Source organism: Lactuca virosa, chromosome 5 (genome assembly GCF_052849685.1).
Source record: "Lactuca virosa cultivar CGN04683 chromosome 5, Lactuca_virosa_CGN04683_v6, whole genome shotgun sequence".
Lineage (NCBI taxonomy): Eukaryota > Viridiplantae > Streptophyta > Magnoliopsida > Asterales > Asteraceae > Lactuca > Lactuca virosa.
The window spans coordinates 125954156-125975707 of NC_136430.1; the positions used below are offsets into that span (position 1 = coordinate 125954156).

Here is a 21552-nt window from a genome sequence, read left to right on the forward strand (position 1 = left end):
GTGTGAACTAAGAAGTCATAGAAGAAATGGGTTAATCATACTTTCTATAAGAAAATATTGGATTTTCTTGAGGAACACTTTCAACAGACATCAAAGAATCATTTTTACTTAACATCCATTACATCAGAAAATATAAGGTTTTTAGGAGAAAGATAACGTACTTTTCAAAGAATAAAGCATAGTTTTCTAAAACATAACGCTTATGAACTCACCAGCTTTATGCTGATAGTCTTTCAAAACCTACTTGTATTCTCAGGACATTAGTAGACAGGTACACGCACCGGGTTCAAGAAGATGGAGCATAGTAGCTTCGAGTCTTTACTTGTTATTTACTTTGGAGTCAATCGTGTATGATTCAAATGTAATGTAAACCTTATACTATTAATACAATGGTTGTGGTTGCTTTGGTTACTATTATTCAACTATTGTGATACTACAAATGACGTCCTCAACCCCCGAACGTTTCCGCCGTTTCGGTTTGGGGGTGTGACAGTTATTGTTTCATTTAGTCATTAAAGAAAATGACAATACATGATAATGAGAATGGATTACTTAACTACAAAATTTTTAACAAAATTCATTTAGTATTTTCAATATTTAATCTTTAATAATTAATACCCTTTTAGTTTCCAAAAACATTAATTATCAAAGTCTAGGATCCAAGTTGCAAAACAAATAAATGGTTAGGTATCATTTATCTCATCCATTTGAATTCAACTCGGTAGATATCGATTATCAATTATATCTTGCTATATAATTCCTAGATTTATGGGATCGCTAATAACAAATTTATTAGACATGTTTGATCCCATCTATGCCTCGGAACTGTCTTGCTTTGGTATCCTTTATCACAAAAGATTTCCGATCAAATCATCCAATTTGAAAAACTTGTGTAATCAGCCTATAACTTGGTTATAGAAATCGCGAATACACCCTGGCCATCAAAAGATAACACTAAGCGGTTAGGTATCATTTATCTCACTAGTGCATACAATAGACGTGCGAGTGTTCTTCAAAAGGATTGCATAGATTTGAGGTTTGTAAAAAGAGTATTTATATGTTTTATAATTCTAGTTTAAATACATATGATATCATGGTTATTACATGCATATAATAAACCATGGTATCAATTTTCAAAAGAAACTCACTTTTAAAGGTTCTATATAAAAGCTAGTTTTTATATAATTAGACGCAATTCAATTTTAATAACCGGTATTAAGTTTGAATGCATTTGAACCTTTTATATCTTTAATAAAACTTCATTTTATTACTTTTATATTTGGAGTTTGTATAAGTTATAAAAATCACCATTTAAAAACTTATAATGGAGTATTTCAAAATTTGTCGTTATTAACGATTTTATAAATCCGGGTTTTATTTTAAAATAATAACTTGTTACATCTTATGTCCAATTTTGAAAAACCCAAACTCCATGTGATGTTTATTTTGTCCAAAATTATTTTAGCATGTGAAAAACTAATTTTATCAACCACACAAAATAATGCATAAAATAAACAACACAAAACATGCATAAAAAGATATGTGCATAAACATAACCAACTAATTACATTTTTGTGAGCCAACACAAAAATGTCAAGTCCATTCCTAAAGGGACATTTAAGGGGACCAAAAATCTTCTTGTAATGTCGTTGAAGAAGCTCACACTTGAGTAAACACTCATTGTTTGCAAAAGATTTGAAAAGCTTCTTTAAAGGCAAGACTGCAGCTTTCATGACACTTTTCAGAAAGTGTCATCTTTCTGTTCAGCACCTTTTTAGCACATGTGTAACATTCATGACACTTTTCAGAAAGTGTCATGTTCTGCCCAGCACATGTTGAACTCGAAATTTTTTCCTTTTGTCTTCGAAAATGGTTCAAACTTCATTTTTTGTTACATCTTTGTACAAATAAATTATTTCTAAAAATTAATCTATTACTTTACAAAAATAAACAAGAAAACTAATATATTTAATTTATTACATACCATATGAATAAATAAATTATTACAACCACTTTATAATAAAAAATAACCAACACAACAACATAACAACACATTGGTCCTTGGCTAGTTTATGCACATCATATACATCAAACAACCTTTGTTTTTCTAAGACAACTTTAAATGAAAAAAGATGCATGAAACTTTTGTCACATAAAATAACAAAAAAAATTGTCATAGAAAATATGTATGAACTTATTTTTATACAAAAACAAGTTATCCATATTCTCCAAAAACTAAGATTTCCAAAAATCAAAAATCTAACCAAACTTGCAACCAGTCTCTGATACCAATTGTTGGGTTTTTAGTTCAAAAATAATTTCATAAACTAGAAAAATATGGCAACGGAAGACTTTAATTTTTGAAATAACATAAACATTTTATACCCACCAAGGATCTTCTTGCAAGTTTTAGAAAGATTAAAACATCAACCAAAGAAGAGGTGAAGAAATAACAAACTTTGTAGTTCTTTGGGTCCTCTTCGGAGGCTTGGAAGTTGATGAAGAATGTGGAACCTTTGAGACACCAACAATGACTCAACTTGATGTAGAATGCTAGTTCTTTGTATAAAACTCTTAAGCTTTGAACCAAACCCAAGTATGGTTCAAAGAGAGCAAAATGCAAGCATCAAATCTTCAAAGTGCAAGACTAGAGAAGATATGGAGAGGGAGGGAGAAACTCTTGGCCATAGCAAGAGAGAATGGGGCAAGAACTTCAAGAGTGGAAGCCTCATATTTATAGTGCCTAAAAGTGAAGTTATTAACCATTGGTTCCTTCAACTTTAGATAAACTTGTCTCCATGTCATAAGTATGTCTCTCATGCCTTTAAATCATGATTAGACAAGTCATATATTTCTTATTTTTATGCATATCTCGAAAATTGCATAAAGAAGAAGAAAGAAAGTCAAACTTTTATAAACTCTTTTATAAAATATAAACATTGTCTTTTAGGAAAAAGACAAAAGGATTCAACTAGTCCAAAAGTTTGTACATGACTTATAAATCATATCATATGATGTATATTAAGTTACTTGCTAATGGAATTTATTATTTCCATGAAATAAATAATTTCCAATTTAATTATAAGAGTTTTGTTGAATATTTATTAAAATCAATTTCTAATAAATAATCAATTGTATCAAGTTTTTGTTAGTGTGACCCATTAGTATCATATGTTCTTTAGTAATATCACTTTAATATGACTCTTGAGCATATTAGGTCTTTCACACACACACACATATATATATATATATATATATATATATTATATATATATATATATATATATATATATATATATATATATATATATATAACTGATCCTGAAATCTGATTTTCAAAATCATATTCAAATTTTTTTCCTTTTCGTTTGATGTGAAAATCGAGTAGTTTGTAATTACAATTTAAAAGTGTTAGTATTATGTTTATTTTTTATATTCGGCATAATGTAGTAGTTTTCAAGTGCTTTTCTTAATTCTTTTGTCAAAGTTTATACCCTATCAACGACTTGTTTAATTTCAACACGCGTGACAAAAATTTAAAGTTGTGGTTAACTTAAAAGGAACTGGGTGTAAATTATGGGAAACATTTGAAAGATTGGAGGGTGCCCGACGTGAAGCGTTCTTAAGCATTGTTTTTTGTTATTTATTGGATGTCCCTTCATTATAAGGGGACGCAGGGTTGCTAATCCATAAAATGTTTCTTCATCAGATACAGTCAGACGCAGTAATATCTATGGATGGCAAATATTTGTATTTTAAAGTGGGGGATACGAAAATAGTTTATGGACCTGAAGAGTTTTGTGTTATTATCGGATTTAATTTCGATGTGTATCCAAAACAAATAGGGAAAAAAGTGTCGGAAAAAAAAGAGCAAATTGGGTGGAAAAAAAATGTTTATTGCTGGGATAAAATTACAGATGAACTTTCATCTGTGAACGTACAAGTCGCTGATGCATATCCGTGCATTGAAGTGTTGTTCATTCACAAATGAACTAAAGAAATCACAGACGGTCCTTAAGCACCTACCATTTCAGTGGCTAGTTTATGTAATTTGCTAATTTTTGGTTATTTTCTACAAAGTAATTAACATTTTTGCCTAAATTAACAAATTTCTCTAAAAGAAAAATACGAATATCCTAGAGATATAAAAGAAGAAAACGATCCAAACAGTACAAATAAATTGAGGCATACCCTGGCAAAATGTTTACAGCTGAAATTTATATAAAAATTTGGTTTTTCAAGTGCGTATTAAAAATCATTATGCCAATAGCATAGTCTATTACTCCCAAAAATCATTATGCCAATAACATAGCCTATTACTCCTGGAAAATAAAACTTTACAATCAACTTGATACCAATTCTTTCCCAAACGACGTGCATCACAATTTCTTTTCCCAAACGATGAGTGTCACAATTTCTTTGTCCCCTGACAACGCCATCATACCAACGACCCGTTAGTTTATGTTACTGTGAAATCACCATAATGTAAAAATGTAAAAGTAAAAAGGGAAAATACCGGATATAGTCAAAAAGGGGGGAGGGGTAAATTCAAAATTTAGACATGAAAAATTAAATTTCCGAATATAGCCATGCGTTCCGCGGAGGACCCTCTGCGGACCTCCGCGGAACCATGAAATCTCTGCGGAGAGGGGTAGTTTTGTAATTTCACCCTCATCTTTTTGATAAAATTGACTCCCTCCTCTTTGGTCCCCCGATTCCGCTTTGGCCAAAACCCTTCCTCTGCATCGACTGTCTATATCGATGATTCCGGCGACGACTTAAAATCCGGCGACAACGACATCAAACGATGTCATTTTCCGGCGATTCGAGTACACACGACCTAAAATCCGGCACCGATGGAGGGCAATTTCCCCGATATTTTAGCCGATGGATTCGGCTCCCGGGTATTTCTCACATTCCCCTCTTTTGATTAATGTTGTATATGATTCAATTGTTACGAAAACCCAATTGATTACATGGAAATATATATACAGATTTAGATTTGGGATGTTAGGATTCACAGAATTTGATTTTGGGAAGATCCATTCCGCGGAGAGATACGTCATTCCGCAGAGGATCCTCCGCGCAGTGACGTATTCCCTCCGCGGAATGGATCTAAGTGACCAAAATTGTGTCTACGCGGAGGTGTAGGTCACTACGCAGAGGGTTCTCCGCGGAATGACCTCTAGCCTCCGCGGAATGACCTGAAAATGCTTTTTCTAAAAAAAAAAAAAAATCTGCCCTTTTATATCCCTTTATATATGAGGTATTTAGTTATATATAAAAAGTATGTTGCTATTTATTTCATAAACCGAATTAGAAAAGTAATTTTGAAACCTTGTTTTTTATTTTCAATTACTAACGTTTTATATGAAATTAAATGTTATGTTTTGTAGCATGATGATCTCAGTCAAAAAGCGGATTTAACTTTAAAAGGCGTGGCGGGTACTATCATTAAAGACTATTTTCCGCGCCTAACACAGTCACAACGACTATTATTCGAAGCTTCGCCGTTTGGAATATTCTTAGGAATGCATATCTCACATGGTGATCACTTACTTGTGCATTTGATGATGTTGCACGAAGTAAGGTCTCAACAAGTATTTGAAATGGGGAGGTTTCTTTTTTGATATAGAGGGGATGCAGTTAGATTTTGGTGAAAATGAATATATTCTCATTTATGGTTTAAAAGTTGGTCCTTATGTGGATTTACTCCATGACGAAAGGTCTCCACGGATGGGACGTTAAAACGGGCATTCTCGTGGCAGTATACAAGCTTGCTGATAATATAGATGATTGGAACATGTATTACATTTAAAGATTGTGTATAAATACAATAATAATAATTATAAAAAATAAATTGAAAATTGCAGGTTTACATGGGGTACATATTTATGGACCTATACTTCGCGGTTGATGCGTGGAATGTTTAAGAAAATAGAAGAATTTAGACTATTCAAGCAGGTCAATCCCGAATCCAAGAAAGTACACAAGTATACCGTTCCCGGTATTATGCTTCCGTTTAAAGTTAGTTTCTAATGCATTTAAATAGTTATTATAGTTTTGTTTTTTATATGATAATAACATTGAACTTCGGTTTGTAGTATATAATACCGTTGTATTTTGATTTTTATACTATAATAGTATGATACTTACATTTTTTTTCCATAGATATGGATTTTGGAGACGTTCCCCGAGGCAACCCAATTTTATATACACACGCCGACAGAATTGCCACGAATGAGGTCGTGGAGAAGTAAAACACCGTTAACTTGGGTTCAATGTCGTCGAATAATCAATGTGTCTGTGGTATGCTTTTAATATTAAGGATTATATATATTTACAAATTCCAATGTTTTTCATGTTAAACTAACAATCTGATTTTTGTAGCCTAACAACCAACCTATTTCTGTCGTGGCAAACCCGACGGAGCTGATGTTGCCGTTTTATGTTCGCTACGTGAACTGGACTCTTAACCATCAAGAGTCTCCCCCACAACAACATACTCCGGTCCGAAACAGTCCAGAGTCTCCCCCACCGCAACATAATCCGGTCCGAAATAGTCCACATGTTGTTGCCTCGCCTCCTCGAAGAAAGAAGTACAAGTCGGAAACATCTTCGACTGAATCTGGCACAAATGCTTCTTCCTCGCAACATCCTGAAATAGAAAGAACTTATATGTCAAGCGACACATTAACAAGGTTGGTAAAGAAGAAGAAGAAGACTAGCACAAAGGCATTAGTGAAGCGTCTACTAGGCGTTGTGGTTGACTTATCTTCTAAAGTAGATCGTGTATTACAGAAAAAAGATGAGCCACACACAGGGTTTGGAGAGGAGGAGGAGATGATAAATGAAGAGGAGGAAGAAACATATTACCATGGTACACAGTTGAACTATGATGATATAGGTAGTCATGGTTTGGAGGGGGAAGTTGGGCGTACACCTATGCATGTCGAGCCGTCACTGGACGTGGGTGAACATCACACAAAAACAGTGACTCCTATTGTTAGGCCGCAACGAAAGATGGGTGTTCCTTGGTATTAGCGGACTCCATTCACAGTGGTACAAAACTCATATTTTAAATTTGGTATATTTATAAAATATTACATTATTGATAATTATTTAACATGTTAATTTTTTAGATGCAATCCACACCAAAAGTGAAGAAAATCACCAAAACAAGGGGGAAAAAGTAGTGGAGAGTCCTGAAAAAGAAAATGAAGACATTGGCAATGAAGAGAGTAATGATGTTTCAAATCATCTCTTGTTGGACAGTGTTCATGATGCTAGTACGTTGAGTTTTTAGAAATAATGGAGTATGATCTCTTCCAAACTCAATACTAAACATAGGCTGCATATACTACCACTGGATGTGGAGTTTTGGTCGAGGTTACTTGCAGTTACTGACTCTGGGTGGTTACTTTCTTCGGTAACATTCGTTAAATTTAAATTTTAACTACTTTTTTAGACGATAATTTATATAAATAGTTGTAACATTTTTATCTTAAAATGTACAGCATATTGCGATATGGAGTGCCTTGCTCATGGAAAGACGGCCGACGAACGCAAGGTGGACAATATATCCTCAAGAAATCAATTTGCAACCCGGAAAATCATTTTTTTTATGAATGTAGCAAATGGTGTTGGAGGTCGTCCTAAATGGAAGGATGTGGATATGGTTAGTTAAGTTTAATAATTTTTTATTTATATATTAAATATTACTGAATTTACGACTATTTAATTTATTTTTTGTTTTGCAGGTTCTATTCCCCATAAATGTTATTGTTACCCATTGGTTTATGGCAGTGCTATATTTAGATACCTGGAAAGTAGATATTTATGATCCAGCACGATCTATGACTTTCTTCTTAAAGTACTTTACTGGTGGAGAATTCAAAAGTTTTGGAGATAGTATTATCTCAGAGTTAGATGCCATTGAGTACTGGAACGATTTCCCCGTTGGACACAAAGACAAAGCAAGTGTGGAGTTTATTAATATTGTAGACGCGCCACAACAGGAATATACTCTTGATAGAGGGGATTGTGGAGTATCTGTATGCATGTTTATGGAAATGATTGTTTCGGGGGTACCGGTGAAGATTGATAAGGCACCTAGAGATGCGGGATTTCTCTACATAAATAGGATGACAAATATTATTTTGGATACTATATAACTTGATCCCAGGAACTTTGTATATATATTAATTTGAAATAGTTGTTTTTAGTAATTTTGTTTAACACAAATATGTGTTTTTTTGTTATACATTCAAACAAAATAAATATTACAAATAACATAAAAACATTACAAAAAAAATCATAAAAATAAACATTACGAATAAGATTTACGACTAACAAACATTACATAAAACATTAGAAATACGGAAACAGTCGTCTACATGAAAAAAGGTTTATTTTTAACCAGATTCCAAACGTCTGTATACTCGAAATCAGTTCCATCAAACTCGCACAGGTAATATCCGTTCACGTATTCAAGAAGTTCTTCATCGTCTGCATCAGAGCGTCGCATTTTCTCATAATTATAGCATCGATTGAACCATGTAACTTTATTCTTTAAATCCATCCATTTACTAACAATATCGGGTTTTAGTCATTGTTGTCCTTGTCCCACCTCATAGTTAAACAAAGCTATTAGGCGGGACCATTCATCACCAACAAGGCAATTAATGGAAGCCATTACTGGTAGACCCTCGTAAACGGTAATCCAACATCGTGTTAGGACCAACACCTCTGTTGTCGTCCATGGAGATGGACCATTTGTTGGAGCTGACACATTGGATGGATTTTCTGCATTGGAAGAAGTCGGTACATTGGACGCCATTTTGTGAAATGATCCCTATTGTCAATTAAAGATGTGAATTTCATATAGATAGAAGGTTTAATATATATAAAAAGATAGGCTATGCGGACTGACAAGTCAGTTATGCGGACTGACAAGTCAGTTATGCGGACTGCCAAGTAAGTTATGCGGACTGTCAACTCAGTTATGTGGATTGTCAACTCAGTTATGCGGACTGTCAACTTAGTTATGTGGACTGCCAAGTCAGTTATGCGGACTGTCAAGTCAGTGACGCGGACTGACAAGGTTTACTATATATAAAAAGATAGTTACGCGTACTGACAAATCAGTTACGCGTACTGACAAGTCATTTACGCGGACTGACAAGTCAGTTCTGCGGACTGATTCCTTTTAAATTGGACAAGCATTTTCATTTTTACAAGGTGTAGAAAGTTGTGAAAATGAGTTCAGTCAATCAGGTATTAAGAAAGAGTTTCTCCAACCTACCGACTTTTTTCCATAATCTACAAAGAACCAATCCTAACACCTTCATGTACATTACGAAAGATCAGTACAATCGTTTCAAAATTTGTTTTGTGGCATTGGGTTGCGTGGTATGTAATCCCTTATAGTAAATATTTCCTTATCTGATGTTGTTATATGGCTAATATTCTAATCTTCACTTGCAGATTCGTATGTTTCTCACGTCTATGATACCAATCATATTCGTTGGTCAAGTACCTCTAATTGGGACGTACGTAACATCCATGTACATTGCGGTTGCTTTGGATGGAAATCATGAACCCCTTCTCATAGCGTTTGCTTTGGGAACCATAAACTGTGACGATTCATGGTTATGGTTCATGAGGAGGCTTAAAGAATGTTTAGGTGACAATACAGAAGTTAGTTTCATAAGTCATATGTATGATTCCATAGACTTTGCAGTTCAAAGAGTCTACCCTGATTCATATCATGGCTATTGTTGTAAAAATATAGCTGAGAAAATACGCGCTTCCACCGGAAGCAATACAGTTGTAGAGCAATTGTTCTGGAAGACTTGTAAAGCGTATAATACATCTTATTTTTATGCATGTTTTAACAACTTACAAAATCAGGTGAATGGGAATGATCTTGATTGTCTTGACAATATTCCCATTGCAAAACGGGTATGGGCTTTTTTCCCTAAAGTACGTTTCAATGTTAAATGCATTGACATTCCCGAAGTTGTCAATTAGATAAGAACAAACACGCATGAGTTTCCAATAACAACAATGGAGAAAGAAAAGTATTCATTGCAATTCCCTTAAGTTAATTATTGTTGTTGTATGTTTATTATGTGTTTTTGTTTTGTTCTGTGTATTATCTTCAAGTTTTAGTTATTATTCTACTAGTAATGGTACACTAATATGATCATAATATTACCCATAATCTTTAAAGTAACCACACCATTTCAAAGTACATAATCAACGTCTTCCAAAACATAACATAATTAATTATAAATACAACATCAATCATTCAAATCAAACGTTGAACAATAGTCTTCTATGTGCGTCCTGCGCGTCTCTTGTGTCTCGTCCGTCTCTAGCGTCTCGTGAGTCCCTTGTGTCCCTTGCGTCGCTTTCCCTTTCCTTTTTGTGTTACTACCTGATGTCGAGTTAGTTTTTCTAGCCTTATTTTGCTTCATTGGGACCAATATCGGACAAATCGATGCATTATGTGTTGTACTATCACATCTACTACACCTTCTTACTATAGGTTCCTCACCTTGTGACGGGATACGATTTCTGTTTTTCGGTCTACCAGTTTGACGTGTATCCATTATCGGGGGTTTAACAACCATCATCTCAGCAGGAATCTCCCAATCACACGGTTTTGGAAGGGGGTAAACCGCCTCCTCATACGTACTTCGGTACGTTTCCATTTTGTAAGCATCTATAGCCAGATGTCCAAAGTTAGTTTTTTTCAAATGCTTTAAGACCATTATGGCATGACCACACGGCAACCCAGTTCCTTCCCAATATTTCCATGTACAAGTCTCTTGCCTCAGATCAACTATGCCACCATGTTTGAAATCATGCACTTGATATATTGCATCTGAAACACCAGAAACGGACCATCCTGTCGTACGCTCTTCATTTTTCCTAACTACTTTTTCAGCCCACTCCGTTAGCACTGTTGACCGTTGCCCTGTAAAGAACATATATATAATTAACTTATTATTCGACATAATTAAAGTCATACCTCCTTCGATGCGACGCTTGTTACACCATTCCTGTGAAAGACGACGGAAGAACTCAAGAAGGGGTACTATAGGCATCTTCCTTGCATCTACAAATAAAGCATTCATGGACTCTGCACTGTTCGAGGTCATGTAATCGTACCGTATCGACGGGGAATATGCTCTAGCCCATTTAGCACGTGGAATTTCACTTAGATACGCCGCTACTTGCGGCCTAGTAGTACTAAATCTATACCACAAATCTTCAAAAACATTTCTTTTGTAAGCTCTCACAAGCCTCCAAAGCAACACTTTTGTTTTATCATTTTTCCCAAACCTGTGTACTATGTTTCCTAGTAGATGAAAAGCACATACGCCATGATGAGCATGTGGGAAAACATTTTCAGTACTAACCCGAATTGCATCGGCCCTATCAGTTACAAACGCCAAATCTTGACAATCACCAGCGCATTCATACAACTTTTCAAGAAACCATGTCCAAGTAAGACCACTCTCTTTTTTGCATATTCTGTACGCAAGGGGCACTGTCTGGTTGTTCTCATCCATAGCGACTGCATGCAATATGGTTCCCTTAAAATCACCCTTCAAATTGGCACCATCCATAATTATAACTTTACGAAAAAAACATTTGAATGCTCGTATCTGCAATATATTAAAATGGAACACATAAACACTATAAATTTTTTTACAAATAATTATATATTAAATAACAAGTTTTTTGTATTTACCGTGCTCCCAATGGCATAAAAACAACACTCGAAACAATCTTCTGAATCTGTTTGTATATAGGCCACTGTACCGGGATTATACCTCTTCAAATTATGAAAATAAATAGGAAGTTTGGAAAAACATTCTTCAGAGGATCCCAACAACAGTTCCATAGCATATTGTTTTGCACGCCAAGCTTGTTTGTAATTTACATTGATTTCCAGCAAAGCATTCAAATCCCTTGATATTTCATTAGGCCTCCAAACCTTGGAACGAGTTTTTCCCATAATCTCATGCAATATAGTACCTCATGACTTTATTTATTTGCGTGTTTATGATTTGGGTGTATCTATAATGACGAACATGTGTGCACGTTGTTGAAAGTCCTGATTTCAAATTGATCAGTGGGATCAATGCGTTTTGCATATAAACGCCTATCAGTTACAAACGCCAAATCTTGACAATCACCAGCGCATTCATACAACTTTTCAAGAAACCATGTCCAAGTAAGACCACTCTCTTTTTTGCATATTCTGTGCGCAAGGGGCACTGTCTGGTTGTTCTCATCCATAGCGACTGCATGCAATATGATTCCCTTAAAATCACCCTTCAAATTGGCACCATCCATAATTATAACTTTACGAAAAAAACATTTGAATGCTCGTATCTGCAATATATTAAAATGGAACACATAAACACTATAAATTTTTTTACAAATAATTATATATTAAATAACAAGTTTTTTGTATTTACCGTGCTCCCAATGGCATAAAAACAACACTCGAAACAATCTTCTGAATCTGTTTGTATATAGGCCACTGTACCGGGATTATACCTCTTCAAATTATGAAAATAAATAGGAAGTTTGGAAAAACATTCTTCAGAGGATCCCAACAACAGTTCCATAGCATATTGTTTTGCACGCCAAGCTTGTTTGTAATTTACATTGATTTCCAGCAAAGCATTCAAATCCCTTGATATTTCATTAGGCCTCCAAACCTTGGAACGAGTTTTTCCCATAATCTCATGCAATATAGTACCTCATGACTTTATTTATTTGCGTGTTTATGATTTGGGTGTATCTATAATGACGAACATGTGTGCACGTTGTTGAAAGTCCTGATTTCAAATTGATCAGTGGGATCAATGCGTTTTGCATATAAACGCCTATCAGTTACAAACGCCAAATCTTGACAATCACCAGCGCATTCATACAACTTTTCAAGAAACCATGTCCAAGTAAGACCACTCTCTTTTTTGCATATTCTGTGCGCAAGGGGCACTATCTGGTTGTTCTCATCCATAGCGACTGCATGCAATATGGTTCCCTTAAAATCACCCTTCAAATTGGCACCATCCATAATTATAACTTTACGAAAAAAACATTTGAATGTTCGTATCTGCAATATATTAAAATGGAACACATAAACACTATAAATTTTTTTACAAATAATTATATATTAAATAACAAGTTTTTTGTATTTACCGTGCTCCCAATGGCATAAAAACAACACTCGAAACAATCTTCTGAATCTGTTTGTATATAGGCCACTATACCGGGATTATGCCTCTTCAAATTATGAAAATAAATAGGAAGTTTGGAAAAACATTCTTCAGAGGATCCCAACAACAGTTCCATAGCATATTGTTTTGCACGCCAAGCTTGTTTGTAATTTACATTGATTTCCAGCAAAGCATTCAAATCCCTTGATATTTCATTAGGCCTCCAAACCTTGGAACGAGTTTTTCCCATAATCTCATGCAATATAGTACCTCATGACTTTTTTTATTTGCGTGTTTATGATTTGGGTGTATCTATAATGACGAACATGTGTGCACGTTGTTGAAAGTCCTGATTTCAAATTGATCAGTGGGATCAATGCGTTTTGTATATAAACGCCAAGTACAGTTCTCAATTCACAATATACCTCATAACGGTTTTTGTTAGAATTTTTTGTCTTAAACTGAAACTTTTCTCTAGTTGCTTTAAGACACAAAGCAAATATTAGTTGTTGTTTGTTATCATATGTTTGACGAACAAACATATCATCATTTGGACCTAAACTGTGAAATGGTCCAGGTTCAACAATAGGATCAGGACAATCAGGTATGGGAGGCATACCGTAAAACATGTATGAAGCTTTTTTTCGTGTGTGAACTCATCTTCTGACCAGCCTTGATTTGACTATTCATCTTCTGACAAAGTTTTGTCACGTAGTCTTCCAAACTCATATAAATTTTCTTCTTCTACTGTATTCACTGTCACAATTTCTTCTTGTGGACACTCTTCAACATTATCAGATACAATGTTTTCAACATTGTATGGTACAATCTTGTCAACAGCTTCGGTCTGTTCGATCCTTCCCTCTATCTGTTCGACCCTTCCCTCAAACACCTCCAAATACAAATGCACAATCTCCTTCGTTTCAGAAATTACATTTCTGAGTTGATGAACATATGCCTTGTCTACAATATTCATAACATGCCCATGAACCGGGTGTTGAAATGACAATGATATATTACTATTGAACGTATTAGCTTTACTTTTGACCAAATCAAACAATATTCGACGGTCAAAATTTGGCGGAAGCGGTAAACCTAAGTTGGACAGCTTTGGTCTAACGTAGGTGTTAATCCCATTACTGATCTGCCAAAAACCCCCATACAAAAAATAAAAAACTCATATTTTCTTTGAAAACAAATTTCTAACACTAAAACCGATCTAATATTGAAAATGGATCTAAAAAATGAAAAAAATCGTTTCTATCACAAAAAATCGTCGCTAAAAGCCTTGCAACCACCCATTCTGCGGAGACTTTAAGGCCTCCGCGGAGCACCGCGTAACCTCCTCTGTGGAGGCTTTAATCAACCTCCAAACCAATCCCTCTGCGGAGGACTTAATGTCTCCGCGGAGATATCTATGCGGACCTATCCCACATTAATAACAAAGTACATAATTTAACATCTCAGCGAAGGATTCATGGTTCCGCGGAGGTCCGTAGAGGGTCCTCCGCGGAACGCATGACTATATCCGGAAATTTAATTTTTCATGTCTAAATTTTGAATTTACCCCCCATTTTTTTACTATATCTGGTACTTTCCCAAGTGAAAAACATCACAACTATATACAACCTACTTACTTTTTTTAGGAATTATATAGGACAAAAGGTGAGTTTTTTTTTTTTTTTTTTGTAACTTTAATTCCATTTCGAAATGGCTAAAAAAAACAGATTCTATTGTGTTTGACATACATTGGAACTAGGACCAAAACTGATGTCAATGATACAAACATTACAATTTTTTATTCTATCCAAAAAGGTATAACAAGGCATGATATGGAATCGCTCTCAATTTCTCATATATGCAATTAATGATAATGCCCTTCTAATCTTTGCCATTGAAAATAGCCTAAAAAGGTTGTCTAGTCCCCTCACATGTAACAAACACAGTGTTTGTTAACACGGGATTAGACAAGGTTTCCAAGGCTATTTTTTATGATAAGGATGATGACATTTTCTTTTTTTACACAGACTAGCAACATGTCCCGTCTTGTTCCATCTTTTTGGGCTGAACAAAAATTATAATTTTTGTGTCATTGACATCCCTTCCGGTCCCAATTCCAATACATATCAAATGCAATACAACCTGTTATGTCATTTCTTGATCTATGTAACAAGGAGGCCTTAGAATTGCTACTTAGAACGATTCTTATTATAATATGCATAAGTTTTTTTTTAAAGCTACTTAGAATGATTTTTAAACATAAGCTTTTTTTCCGACTATCTAGTAATTTTATTATAATATGTATAAGTTTTTTTTAACTCTGATTAAAGCAATTTTTAAAACATAAGCTTTTTTATTCGACTCTAGTAATTTTAATATAATATGCATAAGCCTCTTTTAACGCTACATAAAATAATTTTTAAATTAGATGTTTTTGTTTTGAAATAAAAGTTTTTAAGCTCATACCATGAAATAAATTTATTTATTTTAATTCAACCTTTTTTTAAAAGCTAAAAGGTTAAGCTCCAAAAAGTCGTTGCCAAACTGTCCCTAAGTGAAAGTACATTTATATATGTAATTTAATGTAGGACTTGTAAGAATGAAGAAAAATATTGATAATCCTAAAGATATAAAAGAAGACAATCCAAACAATACAAATAAAATGAGGCATAACCTGGCAAAATGTTTACAGCTGAAATTTAAAATAAAAAAATAAAAATTTAAGTACGTATCAAAAATCATTATGCCAATAACATCGTCTATTACTCCCAGAAGATAAAACTTTACAATCAATTCTTTCCCAAACCAAAAAGCGCATCACAATTTCTTTGTCCCCTGACGCCGCCATCTTACCAACGACCCCTTTGTTTATGTTACTGTTGAATCGCCATAATGTAAAAGTACATAAACATCACAACCATATACAACCTACTCACTTTTTTTAACTCACAAAAGGTAAAAGTATTTTTATCCTTTTATTTTTTTAAACTTTAACCCCCATTTCATGACTTTCATGACTAAACAGAACAGCTGAAAAGGTGGGACATGGACTCGCTCTCGATCGATCTCACTTCTGTGCAAAAGACGATAATGCCCTTCTAATCTTTTGTCATTGAAAGTAGCCTAAAAAGGTTGTCTAGTCCCCTCACATGTAACAAACGCTAGCGTTTGTTAACACAGGACTAGACAAAGTTTTCATGGCTATTTTCGATGATGAAAATGAGAAGGGCATTTCCGTCTTTTACACGGACGAGCGATCGAGAGCTAGTCCATGTTCCACCTTTTCAGCTGGTCAAAAAATTACAATTTTTGTCTCATTGACATCAGTTCCGATCGCAGTTCCAATGCATGTCAAACACTGTACAACCTGTTATGTCATATCGCTTGCTTTTTTTTTTTTTTTACAAATTAGATTTTTTTTTTTTTTGGCATTTAAGCAAAAGAATAATTGTTAGTTTGAATATGGTTATTAATACATACCATCAAGAGCGGTCCCACATTGGTTCTAGTGAAGGGGGCTTTTCGATTCTACTGTGGGACCCAGAAGTAGTGAATGGAGGTGCATGCACTGTTATCGGAAGAACCCATTCACATTTGTCTCTTCCCTCTATTAGAAGCGGATGCTCAAATCTGTTGTACCAATAACAAAATGTACATGAATGAGGATGAATTGTCATTTTTGCCCCTGGTTTTGAAGTTTTCAAGTAGTTAATCATGAATATTACCTTGTCCAATCTACATTCTTTGGAGTAGTAAAAAATTCAAAGCGAAGCACCCATTGAACAGAGACATGTCTAGTGGAAAAAGACATGGGCCCATCCATGGGAACTGAAAACTGAAAGCTTGTTTGCACCAAATCTGCAACAACTTCATGGTGATCACTTTGTATCTGCATATATATATATATATATAAACTTATATAAATTCAGATAAATTAAATAAAATTAAAAAATGCAAAAGAATCAGATGATAAACCTTTGTAATTGTTGGGGAATATTTTCTAGAAGGATGTGCAGAGCGACGACTTATAGTCTCTGATAATTCCAAGGTAACTGAAAGCTGGAACAGATGAACCAAACGAGTTAAAAGACGTAAATACCCTTGTATTGATGTCAATGGAACAAAAACTGCAATATTTATACATGTTACTATGTTAGTACCTCAAGACATCTTCTGGTTTCTTCCTCGTGGAAAAAGGTAAGAGTTCCACCTATCTGTGATCAGAAATCCACAGGGGTATATAAGTAATTCAACCAAAGGAAAATAAGATGGTTTGAGATTTATTTTTACCATATCACCAAAGTAATAAGTTGATTCAGGTTTTGTGGGTGAGAATCTTAGTAGAACTTGGTCATCAAGCCTAATGTTGTATGATCTTCCTCGAATCAGACCTTCTGCTGCAGCAAACGTTAGTGGCAACTTAATTTTTAAGGTATAACACAAGGGTAAAATGGTCATTTATGCAACAACATTTACAACCATGGTAACAGGTAAAATGATGCATCTTTCGGGCATTTATGTTAATGTTATACTCTAAAATGAAACAACAATGCAAAATTTCATATAAAAAACATTGTGGGGAAAAGCGAAAAGTTGTTGAACAAATATTTAACCCAAATTAGATTATTTTAAAAAGTGTAAAAGAATAAGAAACAGTATTACTTACATGCAACAGGTTCAAGAGTTCTTGAGCCAGTTGAGACTCTCAATTCATCATTCATAGGGGGTGATTTTGGAATTTTTAGCTGCTCATTTGGAGCATTTAAGTTATCTGTTTAAGAAACAAATAGTCATTAGAACCAATAAGATAAAACCTATATGCCATAAAAGGAACACTAAAAGCAACAAAACCTTATTCTGCAAATATCTAAGATTAACAATAACTTACCTTCACTAGAACCATAAAGCACTTCAGCTGCAGAAAGCCGAGGTATTGCCATGTATGAAGACATGGTTGACCTTTGGTCAATGTAGGACACATCTTTACTTGACTTTGCTGCAGATGAAGGTAATGATATTGAGCTTCCAAATGCTTTCTGTAAACTTCCCATTGCTGGATTGTAGGAAGAAACAGAAGAAATATCATCCCTTTGACTTTCATAACCTTCTTCTTCTCCATCAAAAGTTTCATTAGCTCTAGCCTACAAACAAAAAAAAAAAAAAAAAAAAAATTATAACAGTTGGGATTTGTAATTAATTTAATAAAGGGGTGTTGTTATATGCACTCTGCAGCTTACCCATTCAGATTCAGCACCCATATCTTTCCAATAAACATCCAAGAGAATAGTTGTAGTAGGAACAATCCCTTAAATGTTGGAAAAAGTTCACAATTATATAACAATTAGGGAAATAAGATAGTAATGATAAAGTCATAAAAGTTAAAAGAATTACCATTTGTTCCAGTTTCTTCATTTAACAAGCCATTTGTTTTCTCAGTGACCCATATTTGAAGTGGCAAGCGAGCTTCCTGCAGATATAAATGGTTGCATACAAAGTTAATAGATAAGAATGGTTGCATATAGAGGAAAAATTCACAAAAACAAAGGGGAATTATAATTATAATTTATAAATAGATGTTGAAATGGGAAGACAAACTATGTCAGGGAGTTTCTGCATTGATTCTCCATGTGGGTGTCCATCTTTCATATTTAGATATTTTCCAGACATTTCACTTTTAATATGATATAGATAGCGAACAGTGGAGCCCCTGTATGATGGAGGTATGATTGTTGGCAAATTTATCCTCAAGATATCTGGATATAACATAAGCATTTATAATGAGAATTTTTTTGAAGCTTGTTTACAAAAACCAGATATACATACAGCAACATTGAATGAAATAAAGAATTTGTTACATGTTCTTGTAGTTCCAGGTGACAGAATCTGATTTGAAATCACTGATGGCACTGAAGACTCCAAGAAAACATATTCACCTGGAAAGATTTGTATAAAGAAACCATCATTTGGTGTTCATCTAGATTGGTGCCTGAATATTACTTGCTACATCTCTTTTGAAAATCCAAGAAAAAAGACCCATTTAAACTATTTTCACTGCAAATCATTGAATTTGCATTTTTTTACTAATTAGTGTCCAACATGATTCAATTTGTAATACTTGTCACCAAGTTTCTAGCAAAGTCTAAACTTCTTTTTAGATTGAAGGATGAAAGGTAACGTGTTTGATTGGAAAGAGGTGAAAAGATAACTATAGGAGTAAGAAAAATGCGCTATGCAACTTTTGAATCTGACACAGGCACACAGCTAAAAAGGCTTACACTATCGGTGAAATGTCTACAAATTCATCTCAATGGCATGGATATTATAACCAAAATCACTAGCATCAACTATGAAGATCAGAAAATATGTAAATCCAGCTTTAAACTTTTGAATAAGCGAAAAATAACTTTCTAATAAGTTGTAATTTAGCACAACTGAAATGCGGCTATATCCATGGTAGAATAAGAATACGAAAACTTTCAGAATGTCGAAAATGGGAATGCTAACCTCTCCTCTTCTGATTAGAGTCGGGTAGTGGTTTGTGAGTGCTAAACCACTGAGTGTCCAATTTCTCAATGCCTTTGGCTTCAAAGCTTAGCCGATCAACTAACAGCGAACATTCACCAGGAGGATTTCGGATCTCGATTGTAATGGTAACAGGATCACCTGGCCTATATACTTTCTTATTAGCCTCTAACTTCAACGAAGGCTGCTCATGCAAAGGCACACGCACCTCATCTTTCCTAGTTTCTCTATTTCCGAGTCCGAACAAGGAGGTGAGCGATCTCGAAGCTTTTGGCGGCGGCATTACCTTAACAAGTTGCAGATCGATCCGTCTTAACCACAGCCAGAATTAAGCCCTAAAAGTAATATTTCAAATTGGGCATAGGTTGATCGATTGTGAATCACAATGGTAACGGTTTGATCTGAATATGCAGGTGAAGATGAATTGGAGAAGAATCGACTTGGGGAATCCGTCAGTAGTGTCGGTGGTGGGTCAACATGACGACGGAGGGATTTGCAAGCAAAGCCTTTAAGCCTTACACACTCTTTTCTTTTTAGATTTTATTTTTTTCAGTTCGATGCATGTTCTCGATTATTATTCTTAAAATAGTTATTTTATTTTTATTTTTATTTTTATTTAATAATAATTATATTTATTTTTTTTAACGGCATTCTATAGAAGATAATAGAGTAAATTTGTGTTGTGGTTCAAGTGTCAAAGATAATAGACTAATAGAGTAAATTACATAGATGTGGTTATGGTTCAAGTTATGAGTCATTTTATCTTTTTTTTCAAAATTTAACTTGGATCATGTTTACCGAACATAAAAATGACTATTTTTTTGTTTTCTATTTCGTTTTCGTTTATTTATGGAAAATCTTCAGAATAGTCCTAATATTTTACCTTAATTTACGAAAAAAATCTCAAATTAAAATTTGTTTACGAAAAAACATGAATTACCGGTAAAAATAACGATTTAATCATTTTTTTCGGTTTACCGATTTCATTAAAGTCACATTATTTTACCCTAATTTAAGAATAAGTCTTAAACTAAAATTTAGTGATGATTTGGTATTTTTCTCCATGTAACATACATTTTATCAGTTTCATTGTTAATTCGGACATCTAGTCATTAAATTAATTGATAAGATGGATGTGATGGGTTATATAATGCTACATTTACTGTAAAAATTGATATACATCTCATCGGCTCATTTATGACTACGTATCTAGGTCAGCAATGAAACCGGTAAAAATGTGTGTTTCCAGGAAAAATGGCAGGAAATTAGTTGATGTCTGATGAGATCGATATATTGGTTTACATAATGTAACATCTCAAAAATTCAACAAATTTAAAACTTTTCAAAACAACTCTTTTGTCTAATAGAAGTGTTACAAAATCATTGTTTCAAAACATTATTTAAAATCAGAGTCTCTCAATATCCAATTAGTTGTAAAACCAAGGATGTGTAGGACCACGTATTCACCTTGCCACGGTCTACTGAAGTACCTGAAACCATAAACCAAAACGGTAAGCACAAAACTTAGTGAGTTCCCCCCCCCCAAGTACCACCACACAAACAGATAACATATATCAACAAAAAGCATGCATACAGGGTCTTCAATCTGACTGGAACGCCCCACGGCCTGCAGTCTACCTGGTACGCTCACAAAACCTTCAACATGACTGGTACGCCTCATCGGGCCTTCAGCCTGTCTTGACCGTTCTCTAGGCCTTTGGCCTGACTGGTACGCCTCACTGACCTTCAGTCTATCCGGGACGCCCTAGATCTGTTGATCTTC

At 34.3% G+C, this 21552-nt stretch overlaps 2 protein-coding genes across 2 annotated transcripts; both read right to left on the reverse strand.

The window, feature by feature from the left end:
* Positions 1 to 10304: 10304 nt before the first annotated feature.
* On the reverse strand, positions 10305 to 12031 carry LOC145111717 (uncharacterized). Its single transcript, XM_079047970.1, has 3 exons — positions 11765 to 12031; positions 11039 to 11678; positions 10305 to 10984 (listed from the first exon to the last, which is right to left on the reverse strand). The coding sequence occupies exons 1-3, from the start codon at positions 12029 to 12031 to the stop codon at positions 10305 to 10307; spliced, it is 1587 nt and encodes a 528-aa protein (XP_078904096.1).
* A 3816-nt stretch (positions 12032 to 15847) lies between these two features.
* LOC145116225 (immunoglobulin) lies at positions 15848 to 20311 on the reverse strand. Its single transcript, XM_079052589.1, has 13 exons — positions 19752 to 20311; positions 19103 to 19180; positions 18843 to 19000; positions 18639 to 18714; positions 18485 to 18552; positions 18136 to 18388; positions 17914 to 18018; positions 17538 to 17644; positions 17408 to 17461; positions 17223 to 17306; positions 16973 to 17136; positions 16728 to 16877; positions 15848 to 16123 (listed from the first exon to the last, which is right to left on the reverse strand). Exons 1-12 carry the CDS (start codon positions 20050 to 20052, stop codon positions 16730 to 16732), a joined length of 1596 nt encoding a protein of 531 aa, XP_078908715.1. The 5' UTR covers positions 20053 to 20311; the 3' UTR covers positions 15848 to 16123; positions 16728 to 16729.
* Positions 20312 to 21552: the final 1241 nt, after the last annotated feature.

Coding starts and splice junctions, on each gene's coding strand:
- LOC145111717 (XM_079047970.1), bottom strand. CDS start 12,031: ATGGGAAAAACTCGTTCCAAGGTTTGGAGGCCTAATGAAATATCAAGG. Junction 11,679..11,764: donor TTTATGCCATTGGGAGCACG/GTAAATACAAAA, acceptor AATATATTGCAG/ATACGAGCATTCAAATGTTT. Junction 10,985..11,038: donor CAAGCGTCGCATCGAAGGAG/GTATGACTTTAA, acceptor TGTTCTTTACAG/GGCAACGGTCAACAGTGCTA.
- LOC145116225 (XM_079052589.1), bottom strand. CDS start 20,052: ATGCCGCCGCCAAAAGCTTCGAGATCGCTCACCTCCTTGTTCGGACTC. Junction 17,645..17,913: donor AACTCTTGAACCTGTTGCAT/GTAAGTAATACT, acceptor CGTTTGCTGCAG/CAGAAGGTCTGATTCGAGGA. Junction 17,307..17,407: donor AAACCAGAAGATGTCTTGAG/GTACTAACATAG, acceptor CATCTGTTCCAG/CTTTCAGTTACCTTGGAATT.